This window comes from Syngnathus acus, chromosome 10 (assembly GCF_901709675.1).
Source record: "Syngnathus acus chromosome 10, fSynAcu1.2, whole genome shotgun sequence".
In the NCBI taxonomy this organism is placed as follows: domain Eukaryota; kingdom Metazoa; phylum Chordata; class Actinopteri; order Syngnathiformes; family Syngnathidae; genus Syngnathus; species Syngnathus acus.
Genome location: NC_051095.1, coordinates 5,301,783 through 5,320,908, shown reverse-complemented (window position 1 = coordinate 5,320,908; position 19,126 = coordinate 5,301,783). Strand labels below are relative to the sequence as shown.

At 45.2% G+C, this 19,126-nt stretch overlaps 1 protein-coding gene across 1 annotated transcript; it reads left to right on the top strand.

The window, feature by feature from the left end:
- The first annotated feature begins 269 nt into the window (after nt 1-269).
- Nucleotides 270-19,077, top strand: rgs12a (regulator of G protein signaling 12a). Its single transcript, XM_037261730.1, has 18 exons — nt 270-447; nt 1,410-3,172; nt 3,727-3,819; nt 10,927-10,948; nt 11,064-11,227; nt 11,433-11,525; nt 11,592-11,735; nt 11,896-12,078; nt 12,150-12,300; nt 12,377-12,474; nt 12,678-12,869; nt 12,972-13,045; nt 13,119-13,245; nt 13,396-13,492; nt 13,630-13,688; nt 13,891-14,005; nt 14,406-14,945; nt 18,161-19,077. Exons 2-18 carry the CDS (start codon nt 1,439-1,441, stop codon nt 18,421-18,423), a joined length of 4,149 nt encoding a protein of 1,382 aa, XP_037117625.1. The 5' UTR covers nt 270-447; nt 1,410-1,438; the 3' UTR covers nt 18,424-19,077.
- The last annotated feature ends 49 nt before the right edge of the window (nt 19,078-19,126 follow it).

The window sequence follows — 19,126 nt, the reverse complement described above, 5'->3', positions numbered from 1 at the left end:
TTTAATTTTTTTTCTTTTTTTTAATATTCTACGATACACTTTCAATTAAAAGGTATTTTAAACAGTTTGTTGATATCCATAATGGACTGCCTCCGTCATCCGACATCATGAGCCAATAGGATTGCACCATTGGTTTGAATAGTGCGCGAGGCTGCGATTGGTCAAACGGAGCCAAAGGGGCGGACCAGGTGACGCGGAGACGTTCCGTTGTTATGGTTACCGTCAATGTCGCTTTGTTCAAGCTGCCTTGTGCGCGTGCGCGTGAAGGGGTGCCGCGTCCACGACACCGCCGCATATGGAGACCACTTCAATCGCGACCCTAATGTATTGTTTGGAATAACTGGCCCTTAAAAATGGAATCGCCTGACGTGAAAATGTCAAAACTGGGCGTTTAAAAGCTGTGGACTATTTTTTTTTTTCAGGGGGAGACTTTCGACACCGTATGAGGTAAATACCAAAAGTTCGGTAGTATTAGTAAAAAGATAGTAATAGAGTCGTAAGTAGTCGTAGTAGTTGCGGACTTGCCGTAGTCGCGAATGTCTGTGGCCACGGTTTGTAAAACGCAATGCATTAAGAAAGAAAGAAAGAAAGAAAGAAAGAAAGAAAGAAAGAAAGAAAGAAAGAAAGAAAGAAAGAAAGAAAGAAAGAAAGAAAGAAAGAAAGAAAGAAAGAAAGAAAGAAAGAAAGAAACACGGCTTCTTGTGGTTTACTTGCAACTTGTTTCAAATGTGTGGCATTTAAAAAGGTCACCGAATACAAAACGTCTGGTTGTCATTCAAGTATTTTTATTGAGGGGGAGAGCCAGCTGGCACTCTGCTCCGGGGGAGGATATAAAAGCCCTCTGTGCGTTTATCCTGGACAGATAACTCACTTAAACCAGACCTACTTGGATCAGTTGTTTACTCGTTTCGACGTGTTATTTTGTTATTATTCAGTAGTTCTGGCGTGAATGTGCATTGAACAAGTTTTCTCTGAGGAAATCATTTCAAATGGTAGTAATCAATCACACGAGAAATCCTTTCTTAAAGGTCTTAAGTAATTTTTGACTTGTCCTAAGTGTATAAAAATGTAAAAAGAAACTCGCCTCGCAGGGTTTTTGGACGTCATTGATCGATCGGCAAATTCTGACATTACAAATGATCACAGATTTTGCCTAAAAATGCAAAATATCTTTCAATCGGATCTGTTGAAAAACTAAGTTTAAAGTTGGTGTTGCGGTTAGGATTAGGAATTTAGGGGTAGAGTTTTGTTTGGGTTTGAGCTAGGGTGTAGAGTTGGTATTCTTGTAGTGTTCAAGGTTTGTATCATTGTGAGGCTTGAGAACACTGAGGGTCACTTGGCTTTACAGTAAATCCTTACAATCTTTTCACTGCTGTTTTAACCGACCTTGTCTTTTTGTGTAACCGTAGTATGACAACAACACAATAGTGTTGGCAAAATGAGGATCCAGGGTCAACCCGAGAGTGCCAGGAGGCGCTTGGATTTAAGCGCATCTGGCGAGCTGCGGCGCGTGGAAGTCCACCGTGGTCGTACAGGCTACGGGTTTACCATCTCAGGACAGTGGCCATGTTTATTGAGCGGCATCTTGGAGGGAAGTCCCGCCCATCTGGTGGGACTCAAACAAGGCGACGGCATCATGGCGATCAACGGAGCCGACGTATCTACCGCTTTGCACGAGACCGTGGTGCAGATGATCGGCCGATGCATCGGGCCGCTGCGCTTGGTCGTGCATACCGAAGGCCGCGTCATCGGGAACCCCATTCTACACGACGAAAAGTTTTTAATAAGCCCCAAAAAGGCCAGCGTCCTACGCGCCATCTCGCACGATTCACCCAATTCCGACAACTGGCGCCACGTGCTTGTCGGCAAGCAAAGGCCACTATCAGAACCGGACATGTCACATTGGTCCAAACAACAAAGTGCCGAAACGCAAGAGCCAAAGTATGAACGCCATTCTGTTTTTACGGACGGCGAGGACGTTAATCCAGACTGGAGCATTTTAAACATGACCTTGGTGGTGGGCTACCTGAGCTCCACCGAGCTGATCTTAAATACGTCGCAATTGGAGGACGACAGCTTGAAGGCCATCCGAGAGCGAATACGCCAGCTGGGCACGGAGCAGGATACCCACACGCTAGTCATGATGAAGATTACGTTTGATTGCATCCGACTTTGCGATGACATGGGAGCCGTTTTGGCGGCCTTTCCCACCGAGAACTTGGTCCTAGGGGCCGTTTGCGCCGAGGACCCTCGTTTCTTTTGCCTGGTGACCACCGCGCACATTATCAACGGCTGCGCCCCACAAGACACTCCGCTGAGAGCCTCCTGTCACGTTTTCTTCATTGACCCGGAGCTGGGAAACCACGATGAGCACATAGGTATTGCCGGGCGCTTTGGCTTCGACTGCACGCCTGATCCGGACACCTCTGGTTGCCTGGAATTCCCCCAGGCTCCGCCGGATGTTCTTAATTTTGTCACGGTCCTGTACAGTGATATGGGGGACGCAGTGGAGAGGCTTCGAGCCAAACTGGACTCGGAGGCTCAGCAGCAAGACAAGGCGAACGTCCAAAAAGGTAGTGCCAGTAGTAACGGAGACAGCGGCATTGACAATGCCTCACCCCCTGAGGAAAGAGCCGCCAGGGATTTCCCTTGCGTAATCCAAAACCACTCCGGGGTCCTCCTCCCCACCTGTCCATGGGATAATCCCGCATCCCCAGACCATATCCCGAGAAACCGCTACAATAATGGCCACCTAAAAAATAATGGTAGCACACACTCCCTTTCAGAGTCGCTTCCCGGGCCTGATTCTCTCACTGACTTTTACGGACGTCCCCCGCCTCGCTTGAAGTTCCAGTTCAAGCCTCCGCCTCCTCTTTCCCTTTTGGATAAAAAAAATAGCCTCTCAGAAGAGCCTCTCCGGGGTAGCCAGCGTTGGTTCTCCAAGCCAAAATGGCCCAAATCCCTCAGAGGTGATCCAGAGCCTACAGTGACATGGAACGACGACAACTGGTTAGCTGACGTTGGCTCGGGTGCCAAAGCGCGGAGCCTACCGCCGCCCATGAGCCAGATTCCCTCAGACCGGTATCGGTCTGCCGAGGTCCTCCCGATGATGCCCCCCAAAGAGGAATGGACCCAAGCGTTTGTCCACCGGAAGAATGAGCGTGGCAAAAATGTGAGTTATCGATCAATACAAATCATAAGAGCAATTTTTTAAAAACTCATAACACAATGAGGATTTTGTTAGGGTTTTTTTTTTTAACAAAAACACAGATTCTGACCACCTGGCTGCAGACATCAGAATTTAAATGATTCGTTTAAATAAACATTTAATTACAACGATTTCATTTAGGTGGTAGAAAGACTTTATGGAAACTTTTTTTTTTGTCATACTAGAAAACAGTTCCAAAGGGTTGCTATACTCATCATGGCCACAGAATGTCGCTGTGGATCTATTTAGCAAAACACAACTCAAGTAATGACAGGGTCTCACTGTCACATTTTTTTTGGGTCAAAAACATACATTTCAAATGTGTATATATATATATATATATATATGAATAAATATTAAAGAAAATTTTATAAATTTTAATATATATATTATATTATATATATATATTTATAATAATAATCATAAAATTTTCTTTAATATTTATTCATTGAATTTTATTATAACACTTTATTGTAATTGAAGAAAAATATGACTGAACTACACTTTTCTTTTGACAGGGCTCCAGATTTTGGGGCTTGGGTGCACTCCGTGCCTCCAAACGCCGCTCTTCAAAGCGTCTTAGCTTGGCCCGATCTCTGGATGACCTTGAGGTAAGTCTTACATTTACTGTGTATGGTAACACACCACCACAACAAAAACAAGACTGAGAATTTATTCACAGCCATACTACTGAGAAACGCACCCTGAATGACGCTGACACACTCGCATTGATCGTTTTGAATGTCAGAGGCTTTTTTTACATGGCGTTTGCCGTTCTTTCCATCAACTGTGTCATCTTTTGACAAATCATCCACTACCACCTATGACACATACTCTGTATGCTATATACACCTGTATACATCACATGTACCTATGTTTGTGTGGGCGGTGCCTAAACTCAATTTGAACATTTCTCTCATGCCTAATCTTCTCAAATCAACCTGATGCAATGCTGACATCTTACAATCATACAGAAGCTTGAAATTCACAAGCTGGAAAAGACTCTCTTTCACGCCTAACCGTTAAAAACTGTACTTGACGGATATATTCGTCGGTGGCAGTAAACGGTTAGATTCCGGTTGACAAATAGAAACTACAAAGAGCCACAATCACGATGCACTCCAAACCCAAATACGAAATGAGAACAATCACGAGGAGCTGCTGTACGCCACAACTCGCACCCACTCACATATAACTATAAACTATAATCACACTTTATAAAAGCCGCTTGTCTTTCAATTCTCTTAGAATGCAGCGCTATTTAGCATAATTTAATCACCAAACAAAAAGAAGCAATCAATTCTTTCGGGCATTTCTGTCGCCGTTGCTTTTACACCCTTGTTGCTCATTAGACACGACTGACTTTCTTTCCCGTGGCGCCTGTGGGCGTCAAAAGGGAAGGCATGAAGAAGACACGGAGGCGGAAGGTGGGAGGTAAACAGAGAGGAGGAATCTGCTGCGACCAAAGAGAGAGAGAGAGGGAGGGAGGGAGGGAGAGCGAGAGTCACGGTACGAGACTCCCAGTCGCTGCTGGGATTTGGGGCTCTCCCGCACTCGGCGCATCAAGCTCCCGCGAATGGACCCGTTTGCGTGCCACACACATGGAACCCACCATTACCCTCAACTCCGTAAGTCCTCTCTGGCTGTGTGGGCTGCTGCGGAATGTTTTTCGTTGCATGGTGCGTCGGGCCATCTATTCTTGCAAAAAATGCAAAGTGATTGAGTTGATGGTTTTTATTTGAACGGCCATATGGGTTTCTATCCCCGACGCCTCACCCCTACGATCAAAATATTGTTGTCGTCTTCCCTCAAAGAGAGAATATTTGCTTTTTTTGAGTGGGTGTCTTATTTGGGTTGCGGCGTTTAATTGTTCAAGCGGCGATTAATTGGAATATAGTCTTTAATAGAACAAAGCCACCGATTGCAGGTAGTTTCTTTCGGGGTGCAGCAGATTATTTGGTGTTTGGGATCTATGAAAGGAAACAGCGCCTGTCATCTGTTTTGGCACTTTTTCGATTCAAGTGGATCTGGCAAATAATTGTGGGATGGCTTCTACAAGAACGGAGATCACTATTTGAGGAAGTACTGCTTGTTGTTGGGTCTGGAGTGAGGCATTTGTTCTTTAAGACAATTGTAAGAAATATTGTCAGCGATCAATTTTGAAGTGAGACATCAAGTGAGTGAGACATCTCTGGTGCTGGTCGTCTGTTTTGGGATGCAGCGTTAATGCATTCCAGGAGACCTGGCGATGAATTCATTGGGTCACGACGACTATTGAAGTATCTACCATCAGATGATGTTTTGAGGATAAAGCTTTTTTTTTTTTTAAGAACTGGCACCTAATCAGGTTATGGCTCCTATAAATATGGAGCAAACTATGAGAGGGGACACTGCAAGTAGTGTGGTGGATCTGGCCAAGAATTGGGGCACCGCCGCATTATGAGTTGGGTCCGCTTTTTGACGGAATACGTTCTTCGTAAAAGTGCAAAACGCCTCTTCTGTCCTTGGGCGTTGTGTGGGTGTTTGGATGGAAGAAAAATTTGGCATTCAGTTGTGCCGGTTTGGCGACACGCTGCAAAAGGTGTCCGCCGGCGAACGTCGTTTTTCTCACCGCTTTCATTTTGTCGGTCTGTTGCCCACATGCGCTAGGTCTGAATACGCGAGAGGCAGATGTGGATGCGGTTATCTAGTTCATTCTCCGACCGCCGCTGGAAATCTCGCGTTGCCGTGACATCATCTGAACGGATTTTGAAACGCGCAAGCAATTCCGGTGTAGTCGTCTGTCGACTTTACAGGTGTCACCTCCGTTTATTTTTGTGGAGGCGTCTGAAGATTGGGGTGTCAATTGTTTTCTGGTTTTTTTTTTCTCTCAAGTGGATTAATTAAGTAGGGCATCTGTTTGGGGTGGATTAATAGGAATATGGTTTCCATTAGAATGGAGTCTAGGCAACCTGCCAAAGAATTAATCAAGGCATTGCTGGTATACGACAATTTAAAAAAAAAAATACGATTAACTGTCAGTTAGGAGTGTGGTGGTGTTTTTTTAATTCAAGTTGAACTGGCAAAGAAGAATCAGGGTTTTTGTATTCAACAAACCCGGCAATGAAATGGGACGTGGCTTCTATTAGAACAGAGCCTAAAATTAGAAGGAATAAAGTTGTTTTTATGAGTGCCTTTTCTTTTTCAAGCAGCTCAGCTTGCCCGCATGACCAAAGCGATTAGACGGCAGAACGTAAACTCAGGAAGTCAACGATCACCCTCGCCCTTGCATCACGCCGAGCGTACCCACACTGAGCTTTGTTGTGAGATGGGAAAACGGGGGCAAGAGTCAGCAGGCTAATTACACGTGTCGGGTTTCAAGCTCGGAAAGTCCATTTGGGGTGTTTTTTTATGGGAGCGCAATAGCAGTGCGAGGGTGTGGTCGCGTCTTATGTGGTTGCCCTCCAGGCTCAAGCGAGCGCAGGCCATTCTTTTTGATAATACATGCTGGGAGGAGGGGGGGGGGTATTCCTTGCTTTTATGAAGTTGGCTGTTTATTTTACATCTTGCATTACTAGCCCTGTCGTTCATCTACAGAAGGACATTCCAACAACACAAAGCTTATATGCAGGACTTTTTCCTGTATCTCTTTCCCCTAATTATATCATTTTATCCTCATGAAATGATTGTGAAAGTACATCTTTATTTACCCCAAGAAAATTCTCCTTATATTATTCAGAACTTTTTGGGATATAATTCTTTCAACCTATTTTATTCCTGGTTAAACTGCCACTTAAAACGTGCTGTCTTTTCTCGTCAGTTTGGATTACTCAAAAATAGCATTAAATAAAATTACATTTAATTAATTTAATTTAAATAAAAAATTTTCGCCTTTAGTTTTCGCAAAACTTTGTTTTTTTTCAGAGTAAATCCACATTTTATTGTAAAACTGATTTTTTTCCACTTTTACGAGAAATTTATTTTCCTGCTACTAAATGTTTTTCTCAAACATAATTCCCATAACAGCTACATTTGATCTCATGCTAATTGCAATTCTCGCCGTGTAATATTCAGATTTTTCTCCTAGCATTTTTTTCCCCTTTAACCACTGAGCCTATCGTCATAGAAAATGCCAATTTCTTCAGTGTAAAATGGGGATTTACCATTAGAAACTCTTGTGACCTTGTGTTGGAAGGAAATCTCTCCTCCCTCTTATCTGACGCACCGCTCCCTCTCCTCCTCCTCGAAAAGGAAGTCGCCTTGATGTTATTTTCGTTTGTCATCCGCAGCAGATAACTGCGATGATCGCAATATGTAATTAAGCGTCTTGTGACAAGCAAAGCATCACATGAAAAGCATTACTGTGCCATACAAACAACTAGAATGCCTCCACTTTGTTCTCATAAAAAGATTTTTGGGGGGATATTTCTTAACCTTCATAAACTAATGATTTTATTTGCATAAATTTGCACAAAAATAAAATCTGATTTATTTCCTTGTAATAGCTTGATTCCCATAATTCTCAATTCGGTGGCTACATCTAAGCCAGGGGTGTCAAACTTAAATTTTGTCGCAGGTCGCATCATAGTCATAGTTTCCTTCGAAGGGCCATTGAAATTGTCTACCCAAATAAATGTGTGAATGTCTCATATTATATATAGTGTAGGCGACACAACAAACTAAGGAATAACAAGATGAACCACTAGTTTTCAGCATTCACCAAGTTTGAAGGTTTTTACGTGATAACGGTTTCTGGCAGGCTGCTTGTCATGTTGTAAGTTTTTATTCTTACGGTTGTAAAGCGATGCTACTTGGCTAGCTATGGTTAAAAGGTATAGCAAGGTTTCCGGCTGAGGTGGGCATTCGTCGGTACTGTCAGACACCTGTTTTACTTGAAACTTCAAAAACTCGACGGCCTTGATGCAAGTGGGTTGTTTTCTATCACTGGAATCGTCACTAACTGGGTTAGTGTTTGCGTACGTTTCGACTATCTATTTAATTATATTTTGTTGAATGTCGCAAACGGTCGCGGGCATTCGCCAGAGATTCACCAACAGTTTTAACGCTTGCGAAACCGTTTTTTTCTTGTCGCACCGAAATTTTGCCAACGGTTCTTTGTGACAGGAAAAACACTTTACAACCGTTTGCAAAATATTTGCAAGCAACACTCGCTTTGTGAGATACAGCCGATTCAACGGAATACATATGGTTTCAATTTATCCCCAATATGTTTTTCTTCTTTTTCAAGCCAGACCAGAGTACTAAAAGGAAGGGGGGCATTGTGGTTTTTGTCAAGGGAAAGAAGGGGGGCTTATGATTCCTTCTCGTCAATGTTGGAGAGACTGTATGTATCGTCGGCAGGGTTTCTATGGCAACAGCTGCCGAATGAGGAAACCTCCCCCTCCGCCCCCTTCTTCTTCTTCGTCTTAGTCCAGTGCCATGTCAAATTTCAGGGTTTTCCCCCTCCCTCTCTTTCTCCGACTTGTACAGACACGGTTGGCCTAGCTTTGGGTGGGGAATGCTCAGGTATGCGCACGTCTACTTTGCTTTGCGTACCGCTCGCCGAGCAGTCAAGGGAACAATGAGTCTCAAAAAGAGACTTTCCTTCAAGAGGACATGGAACTTCAACACCGTAAGAACGCAGTTTTTTTTTTTCCCTGCAGTTGCCAACTCCTTTTTTTGTTTGAGTCAGCTGTTTTTCCCATCTCTTTGTGGCTCATCTCTTGCTGCTTCAAGCGGTGGGGGCTTGTGGTTATTTGTGTCACGTTTTTTTTGTTGACTCTGGATACATGTTCATCTGGTTTTTAATACCAAAAGCATGCCTTAACAAGCCCGAAGGAAACATCAAGCGATTCTTCAGGGGTGCTAACCGGTGGCAATATCATCGAAGTTCCCTTATTTGTATCGGGATTATTTTTTATTTTTTTGTCGAGGTTTTGACATGTGGTGTCTGGTATACGCCAGACTCAGCAACCACAGAAATGTTGGAAGTGCTTTTAATACCCGCAGTCAACACAGTATCCGATCGATAGAAGCTAACTTAGTTTTATTCTGTGGACTTATTGTGTGTGTGTTGGGGGGGGGGGAACCAGTTCCCTTTCTGTAGCCACCCACTGTGGACCAACTTGTCATCCAAGGCGTCAATAGAGGAAGGGAGTGAGTGTGTGGGCAAGGGGTGATCGTGTGCCTGGGTCATCACTTAGGGGACAGGACAAGGGCGGGTTGTGTGTGTGGTCCCTCATGAATACGTAGACCTCGTAGCCTCCGTATGTTGTGATATTTAGACTAAACAGAAGACAATTTTAAAGTATCTTATCATTGGATTTGTGACAACATTAAATTTAAAAAAATTATTCGATCAAGATCCTCCTGTTTATCACCGGACACATTTGTCATGGGTGAACTCAAAGGCAAACCTAACGTCACAAGTGTGATGTCTTTCTTCCTTCAAACAGTTACTGTGTAGTTAGGGTTTGAGGTTTCGGAATGTTTTTAGCTCCAAAGGGACACGCAGATGGTCAGTCTGTGTTCTCCTCAGGCGCTTCACACACATGTTGGCTACGGCGGAAGGTGGGCCGGGGTGGGGGGTGGGTTCCTGGGTGTTGACTACAGCGGGTTGAACACGGCAGCTGGACGGTTGTAAAGAGGCTACGAGACACAATTAGCGGTTGAGCGGCTTGCGTTTCACATGTGGTTCCGAACTCAAAACGGAACAAAACGTCACCATCGGGGATCTGACAGCACGATAAGCACGACATGTCCGAGTTTGTGCTGTGGCTCGTCGACAACCTTGAAAACAACGTATAGAGTCGCAAAATTGTGTTTTTTAGTCTTGCCGCCACCCTTGTTCCAGAAACGGCTACACATTAGCGTGACTTAAGGCGGACATTCCCAACCACGTGCCATTAAAAGCCAAGCTTGGATTCAAATTAAGGCCAAACAAAACATAGAATTTGTTGCTTTCATTTCCAACACCCAAACTAGAAAATATTTTTCATGATTTAACTTCAAAATAACTAGGTGGCTACATGTCAGCTTGGCAACTTTTTTTCTGTCAATTTCCTGGTTTCAAAATGCGTTTGTAATATGTGGAAAATATCACTTTTAAACAAATGACATGTCTGACAATCTGAACCCAAAATATACAGCAACTTTTACGAGAGGAACTTATTTTTACAGTCTAGACCGCACATGACAACTTTCCAGCGTTTCAGTAATTTTTTTTTCTTCACAAATGCCTATTCTCTAACAAGGAGCACAACGACAAACGTAGAAAATCTCACGCACACCAAGAATCAAATGTCGATTCGTTATGCACCTTCTGCCAAGTGCTGGCTGCAACTATCTGTCACCGCCATAGATAGGTGGCCCACCATTTGAAATAAATTCCTCTATTTTCTTTGGCTACACGGGGGTCTGTGGCCACTTGCCCTTTTCGTTGAGGACATGTCCATGTGCACATAAAAGCACTCAATGGCGCAATTAGCAAGTGAATGGAGGACCATTAGAGCCGTTGATTGCCCCTCTTGCAAGAATACTTACATTTAGGACACTGAGGAGCAAATCAAACAACGGGGAGGGGGTCTCCTACGCCTCCGCCCTCCTCCCTGTGGAGGTGTGAACAAGTGTGAAAAAGGCTGAGTCGCCACCCCCTCGTACAAATTAACACCAATCTCCAGCAGCCTGCAGGAGGTCATGACAGCAGCCTCTCACTCATGTCTCTCTTTGCTCTCTTTCAGTCGGCGGCTTCCTCCGACGGCGGTAAGTCCTTCAAAGCCTGATTTCGTCCGCCTTGAAATCAATATTTCAAGTTTCAAAAGAAGCTCGTCACTGCTAACTGTCAAATCTAATAATGTAGTACGTGTGTTTTGAACAGATTCCGGCGGCGTTCAGTTGCAGGGATGCTGCAGCCACAGCAGCCTGAACAGTAACGGAAGCCTTCCGGGAAGCCACCGAGGGCTTCCGGAACAACGCGTGGCCAGCTGGGCCGGCTGCTTCGAGCGCCTCCTCCAGGACCCGGTGGGCGTTCGCTACTTTTCGGTACGTGCCCACAAAGTCCTTGTTTTTTTCCGAAATCATCTGCACTGACTTTGGGTTGCAAATGAACTCAATTCTGCCGAACCCTCATCGAGCTCAACTGTACAGTGGAACTGATTTGACTCCTCCTTTCGCCAGCATAATCAATAAAGCAGGAATGTTAAACTTCAACAGGCAGAACTCAAGAAGTCGTCATTTGTCTTCACAGGAATTTCTCAAGAAAGAATTTAGTGAGGAGAATATCTTGTTCTGGCAAGCCTGTGAATACTTCAACCATGTTCCTGCGACTGACAAAAAGCAGGTATGCCCGCCGCGTGTCATCACCCCACCGCGTTGTCAGAGATGACCAGAAGTGCGTTTGCCGTAGCTGTCCCAGAGAGCCGGCGAGATCTACAACAGCTTTCTGTCCAGCAAGGCCACCATGCCGGTCAACATTGACAGCCAAGCTCAACTGGCCGACGACGTCCTCACGTCCCCGAGGCCCGACATGTTCAAGACGCAGCAGCTGCAGGTACGGCTCTTCGGCCGCCCACGTCAACAAAATACTGTTGTGATTTTGCGTTCAAAATGCAGACATGAATTTTTTTCGCCTTGTTCTAATAGCGTGGAATTGATTTTCTCTTCATGAGGCCTTCCCTCGCTAATTTGCCCTGCGCCTTTCCCATTTGCAGATCTTCAATCTGATGAAGTTTGACAGCTACTCCCGTTTCCTCAAGTCTTCCCTTTACAAGGAGTGCATGCATGCCGAGGTGGATGGCCTCCCCTTGCCGGATCCCTACCAGATCCCCTGCAGTCCCGCACCGTCCAAACACAGCGCTAGCTCGGACCGCTCGACCCTTTCCACTCCCAAGAAGGTACTTTTTTTATTTTTTTGCTCCCCCTTTCATATCAGTCGAGTTAGATCCTTTGCCGTCTTACCTTGCAGGACGCCAGGAAGCAGCGGTCGGGGAGGTCACTCAATGAGGACAGCCGAGATGAAAGCGCCGACAAAAAACGTGGGATTTTCTTTTCGTGGTCTCGCAATCGGAGCTTTGGCAAGGGTCCTAAAAAGAAGGACATTAGCGATATTAATCTCGGTGAGTGTCACGCACAACTTCTACAAAGAACTTTTTTTTCCCCTCTAAAGGGGGCTTCCCCTGATTCTCCGTGCAGACTATTGGGGTAGTAACGGCCGAAGGGAGTCCCAAGGCTCCTTGTCTTCCAGTACCAGCCTGGAGATGGCCACTTCTTGCTCTGCTGGCAAGATAGAGGTAAGGATCCACTGGGAAGATCACCATGACAACACAAAGAGCCCACTTTCGTTCTTCTTATTTGCCTGCCCACTCATATTTTTTTTCTTGGTACGCATTTTAAGTTGGATATGATGGAAGAATGCAGCATGACTATACACGGACTTCCAGATATGTGTTTGATTCCACGGAAAACATTCAAATGGTTTTCTACTCACTTGTAGTCAGACAATCGACACTCGGTGGGCGCGTGGGATCGCTCCCCAAAGCAATGCAGCGTGATGCTGCCCGACAGCTCCATCTCCTCCATCACTCTTCGGCCCGGCGCCTCCATTCGGGAGGTCCTCCAAGTTCTGTGTCACGGCATCAGTGTTAACGTGGCGGCGGTGGATCTCTTCCTGGTGGGAGGCGAAAAGGTGATCAAGTCCAGGATGAACACTGGGAACTATAATTTAGGGGGGGGGCCTGATGTAAAAACATGGAAAGGTGCTAAATGTATTATTTATTTCCAATTAAAGCCTTTAGTGTTGGACCAAGACTGCATGACCCTCAGCTCGCGAGATCTGCGATTGGAAAAGAGGACCTTGTTCCGGTGCGAAGCGTTACCATGACAACGCGTTGTGTGGCGACTCTTGTGACGATGCCGTTCTCCATTCTCCTTTCAGACTGGACCTGGTGCCCATTAACCGCTCAGTAGGGCTGAAAGCCAAACCCACCAAGCCGGTCGCTGAAGTCTTACGCCCCGTGGTGGCCAAGTATGGCCTCCTGCTCACTGAACTGGTGGCCAAAATAGTAAGTCGTGTGGGCTCGGAGTGCCGCAGGGTGGAGTACCAGGGCTACAATTACTCCTCGTCACCCGCGGGGTTTATTTGAGTCTCGTGGCTTTCCACTTTTATCCTGTGTTCCGCCGGTGGTTCAAACACATCGTCTGCTTTGTTGTAGAACGGCCAAATGGAACCTTTGGACCTGGGAGCCCCCATATCCAGTCTGGACGGTCTGCGTGTCGTGCTGGACCGGGTTGACCCGGCCTCGGCCAAAGGTACCGCGCTAACCTTTTGTCAAAAAAGTGGCAATGCTAATTTATGTTTTAATGCTCAAAATGACAATAGTTGTAAGTTATGTTGCATAAGTATGGACGGAAATGGAATGGTCTCACGTATGGTGTGTGGTCCACAGATGTACCCAAGAGCTCCTCCCTCAAAAGCCAACCACCGACCAGGAGTCTATCGGCAACAGTAAGTCCACGCCGCCGCCTTCCGCGACGCCCGGGGGCCGGCTCCATTCACCCAAATTAACACTTGGGCCAATGCGACAAACGGGTGTTTCCTCTTCACCCTAACTGACTAACCGGCTCGCATCTTTGCGACGAGGCGGACGCCGACAAAGGATGGAGAGGTCCGATCTGGCCTAACAGCGTTATCATTGTTGCGTCTGCAGGGAGATGAGAGGTCAACAGCGCCAAAGGAGTTTTGTGGGCGGGCAAGTGGACTGGACTCGGCGCTACCAGGCGAAAAAAGAAAACAGAAAAAGATAAATATAGACGAAGCCGAAGGTAAACCTCCCTTGTTTCATCTCTCGCCGCTCAGCTGTGCTTTGCCCTCGGAGCAGGAATCACAAACTTTGTAGGAATTTGTTCACAGTGGGATTACGTCGCTGAAGTAGCCACCTCATTTGCATAGTGAAGCCAAAAGCTCATTTGACCAAATGAAGATCCTCCCTTTTAATATTGAATATCACTTTCAGCTCCACATTTGGTAGCAAAGACAAGTTTGCTTTTGAAGCACTGAAGTGGTTGCTTGAAACCAAAATGTCAGACATCCTGAGTCTTTTCTTAGCCTGACTTTGGTCTGTGGGGTCGCTTCCTGCCCTATCTGCTTGCCATATGTCTCCATCTTGGAGCCGCTCGCTAGTTTGTCAAACTAACGCGCAACATATTGTCCTTTCCCTGGCAGAATTCTTCGAGCTGCTGAGCCGGGCGCAGAGCACCCGGGCCAATGACCAGCGCGGACTACTGACCAAAGAGGACTTAGTGCTTCCCGATTTTTTGCGTCTGGTGCCCCTTCCCGATTGCCCCTCCTCGGACCCGGCGTGCTCCACACCGGAGTCTCTGAAGCAAAGCCGTGAGAACGGCGGGCACCCTCGAGGGCCGCTGGCCTCGGGCCTCCGCTCCGAGAGTCTGGACTCCTCGCTCGGACACTCCGGGGCCAGGCGGTGCCTGATGCCCCCGTCTCGCCACTCACCCTTCGGCACCCACTTATCCCCCATCCCGCGGCCCCCGGACGCCCGGTCGAGCCTCCGCACCGTGGAGGAGGACACTCACGCCGACTTGACCCTGGTGGGGGAGGGTGACATCAACAGCCCCAACAGCACGCTGCTGCCAGCGTCCCCGTCCCCCATGCCGTCTCTGGAGGGGAGCCTGCCCGAAGCTAACTTCACCCCGCCGCCTCCACCCTGCCCTCACCCACAAGACGCGGACGCAAATTCCACTCCAGGTACCGCGTAGTAAACCAGAGCTCCCGTTTCCATTCCATCACTTCACCCCCTTCCTGCACTTTAATGAATTTGGATTATCTCTCTCTTTGATTGTCTAATGATTAAGACCGACACTGTCTTATAAATATTGGGTCTGAAATTTGGATATTTGGCAGTACAATTTTGAAAATAAGTTGGGGATTTTGTGTCAGTTGTGGAATGTCATCCCAAAGCAGTTTGTAGCCTCAGTAGGATGTGGAAGAATTGCTAAATCGGACAAACTAGTCAAAGGCTCCTGCAAAAACATTGTGCTCAACGTACAAATGGCCAAAATGTGCCGTCATTTGTAGAGGACTCGAATCACGACTTGACACTAGCCAGAAAAACTCGACTGGACCTCGACCTCAACTAACATTTCAAATAGCATTTTCACAATTAGGTGCCATTTGTTTTGGAACGTTATTTTTTGTGTAGGGCGTGCAAACGTGTAGCGAAATGCTGAGGCCGTCACAAAGGACATTCTAGAGACATTTTGGTCGAATGGAGAAGAAGAGAATGGCAAAATGAAGATAGAGACAGCAAGAAAATGACACTAAGCTTGGTCATAGTTGAGTCCAATCAAAATCAAACAAACAACAGAAGTGTGTTTCATTGGGAAGACCTAAGTCAAAGCCCTTGTATGACTTCACTTATGACTGAGTATCTCAAGGTACCGCTTGTGAATGAGAGAGGACTCCATTTGACTTGCTGGATTTTTGTCACAGTATTACTGTATGCGATTTCCTTGAAAGTACAGGAAGATTAAGAACTTTAACGTCCTCCTACCTTTGCTCATGACTGGATGCTGACTCGAGAGGAAGGCCAGCCCATAGCAGTGTGAGGAGCGGTCTCTTGTTAAAAGAAGCCATTATGAAAATCATCACACTGCTGCGGGATAACGTTCCAAAACAACGCCAGCGGACACTCCAAACTTATTTTCTATGTTGTCAGGAGACAAAGTCAGGAACGATGAGACAATCGTGTCGGCGCTGATGGTTGTGATTTTGTATCTCTCTTTGGATCTGCCAATCAACTGTGTACCTGTCATTTAGGCCTTGGAATAAAAGCTCCAATCGGATGTGATGTTCGTTTGTCTTTGATCCGCCTCCGCATGCCTTTCGCTGTTCTTTGCCTGCTGGCGTCATCCTCGTCGGCTCCTTTTGGTGTTGCTGCATGCGCTTCTTGACGGCACGGGGGTGTGAATAACGATGCGCGTTCGCTCGGCTTCTATCGCTCGCCTCTTTCCAGCTCGGTGGTGTAGGTGGCGGTTACTTTTAGGGTGTCGCATTGTGGCTTGTATGCAAAGGCTTGATTGGGTGCCATCTTATTCTTTGGTGGCGGGATATCTTAGCGGGTGATAGGGATGTCGTGGTACTGGATTTGACTTTCTGCCTATGCCCGCACATCTTCCCTTTCCTGTCTGTGGGTTTCCACATGCTTATTTTCAATTGAACATTCTTTTCCATAGAAAACAAGGGAAATGAAGTGTAAAAACCAAAAAGCAACATTTGAACATTCTTGTGTGTTCAAAGAAGCTCAAACTTACAACAAGAACAACACAATAAAGCCAAGAGTGTAGAAGTCTGACGGAACGGCGGCTGACCTCACTGCCGTGTGCACAAAATGGCTGCCGTGCTGTCGGTTGCCGAGTGTCTCCACTTGATTTTTCCCGCTCCCGCTGGGCGCCATGGCAACCTCATCCTGCCGCTTCCAGTGTCACATCTGATTTTTTAGACAGTCTTCTTCCATTTTTGAACTTTTGAAACAAAGAATAACAGTAAGAAAAATTATAATAATAATGCATGTCTAGAAAACAATGGACCTACGTTTTAGTCCAAATCCACAAACGTTTTATGGTTAGTAAACAGACACACATGCACACAATTGTAAATACATATGGGATTTTATTATACTGTGATAGGACAGGCCTATTAATTTTTTTTGTTTGCCCACGAGAGGGAGACATCGCACAGCCCAACATTTTCACCTTGACCTCAGTTCCACTATTAGCCTAGCACGGGAAGGTATAGAAAAGATAATGAATAAATACAATAAATTAAAAACTAGATATATTACTAAGAATGAAGTGGTACATTTGATCAGATTCTTTTAACTACTGCTATTTGAAAAAGAAAAAAAATTCTCTCAAATGTGCCCAGGAATGGAAAACAAAAACTGACAGAACAAAAACAATTCGTAGAATACAAAAAATGTACAAAACCAATTATGACATGGAGAAAATTGGGAAACTTTGATTACTTTTTGAGGTGTGAAGTGACAGAATTGCAGTGTTACATACCAGCTTCAACACATCACTTCCGGGTGCGGTTGTTACCCAATCCCTCCGCATTGTGTCATCCCTTTTTTTTTGCTCCTTGAAGGAGGTCAGCTGTTGGAACTCGGAGGCGGTGTTTACATCAGCACTGAAGCGCCGCTTAATCACTCACTGACTGTTTGTTAAGTGATTCCCCTAGGAAACTATTTCATTTACAGCAGCTGGCCACAATTGCGTAACACTGACGAATAATACAAAAGTCATGTCAAACACTGAAATCAGGATGAGAGTAAAAATAGTAACATTTAAAAACAATAAATTGCTAACTGAAGATTAAAACCACAAGGCTAGTTCTACTTTTGGAATGAGAGTCAAAATGCTTATAAAAGTAACTCCGATCGCTACGATAATTTTGGTCAAATTCGGAATTGCAAACAAGTGTCAAAGATTTAATAACAATTGTTAACTGATGACGGAAGCGACTTCTTTTATTGACGCACTTCTGAATTACTATATAAGAGCGCCAAATGTCATTTAAATAATATGGAAACATTGAGGCGAGCACTACATAAATGTGCGTGACAGAAATTTGAAAACTTTTTTGTTCAACTTTAGAGACACACCTATTTTTTTCCTCGCCGATACTTTTGGTCAATTTCCGAACTGTACAGTACAGAATAGTAATGTGAAACAAGTTTTTTTTTCTGGTACTTTTGGGCTAATGCTGAAAAAAAGTAAAAATAGTGAGATCCAATAACAAGCAAGGATGGTGTAAGATGGAAATATTGAAAAAGTGACACAAAATGCGAGCCTGGCAATTGTCTGAATTTTTTCTGAAAGTTTTGAATTTTTTTCCAGTAAATTTTTGGCTCTTGTCGCGGATAAAATCTATTTTAAGCATCCCCTCTTTTCCGTTTTCAGGCACCAACTGCGCCTCCAAAGCACCTGGTGGGAACGAAGCGCAGGAAGTGATGGACGTGGAGGGGGTGCACCTGGAAGAGGGAGCGCCGACCGAGACGCCCCGCGGGGACGAGTCGGAGCTCAGCTTGAGCTTTCAGGGCTACGTGGCCGAGTTGCGCCAGTGCCAGAGTCGGATGAGGAACACCCAGCAGATGCCTCACGGCACCGTTCGCCCGGATGAACCGGACTGCAAAGCGGACCTCTTTAAGGCCACCGTCGTCTAATGAGCCCTCTACTCCCCTTCCCCCCTCCCCTCCGAGTCCACTGATGCACTTTGAAAGCCCCAAGGGAAGGAGTCAAACAACTCTGCATGTCCATTAAGGCCTCCCCTCTATGAAATGATTGTTATCGTACATTGGAATTCTGGTGTTTTGGTACGTTCAGTTGGTGTAATTTGGTGTTTTTGGTTTAGCTTGAAATTTCTATGACAAGCCATAAAAAATGACAACTTCTAATACGGCATATTGTTTTATTTGCTGCGTTTGTATTAGTATTTTTATTTAGTATGTCCCTCTGCGGACTTTATGAAGAAATATTGTTCAAATTTGTGTTTTTAAAATAGTTTTTGATTTTATTAGATATTTTCGCTACCATCCAAGTAAATGGTTGTTTGATTTATTTTAAATTCAATTGAACAGGACCAATCGTCTTAACTTATATTTTTCCAATCATGTTTACGTCAATATTTTTGATGATTTTACTTCGCCCATACCCAATATTGTGTTTCATCTAAAACTACCAAATTCATTTTTTTTAGGATCAACAAATGAATTCCTCCTTTGTGCTTCCTGTGTTGATTCCGGATGGCTGAATATTTCCTGTACTTTCTGCTTCTGTGGTTGAAGTTGTCAATTAAAAAAGAATCTCTGATGACTTTAGAGTTGTGACGACTTACTTCCTGCTGAGTTGAAAATAACAAAAACATTG

Coding starts and splice junctions, on each gene's coding strand:
- rgs12a (XM_037261730.1), top strand. CDS start 1,439: ATGAGGATCCAGGGTCAACCCGAGAGTGCCAGGAGGCGCTTGGATTTA. Junction 11,228..11,432: donor TGGGCGTTCGCTACTTTTCG/GTACGTGCCCAC, acceptor TTGTCTTCACAG/GAATTTCTCAAGAAAGAATT. Junction 12,870..12,971: donor TCCTGGTGGGAGGCGAAAAG/GTGATCAAGTCC, acceptor TTCCAATTAAAG/CCTTTAGTGTTGGACCAAGA.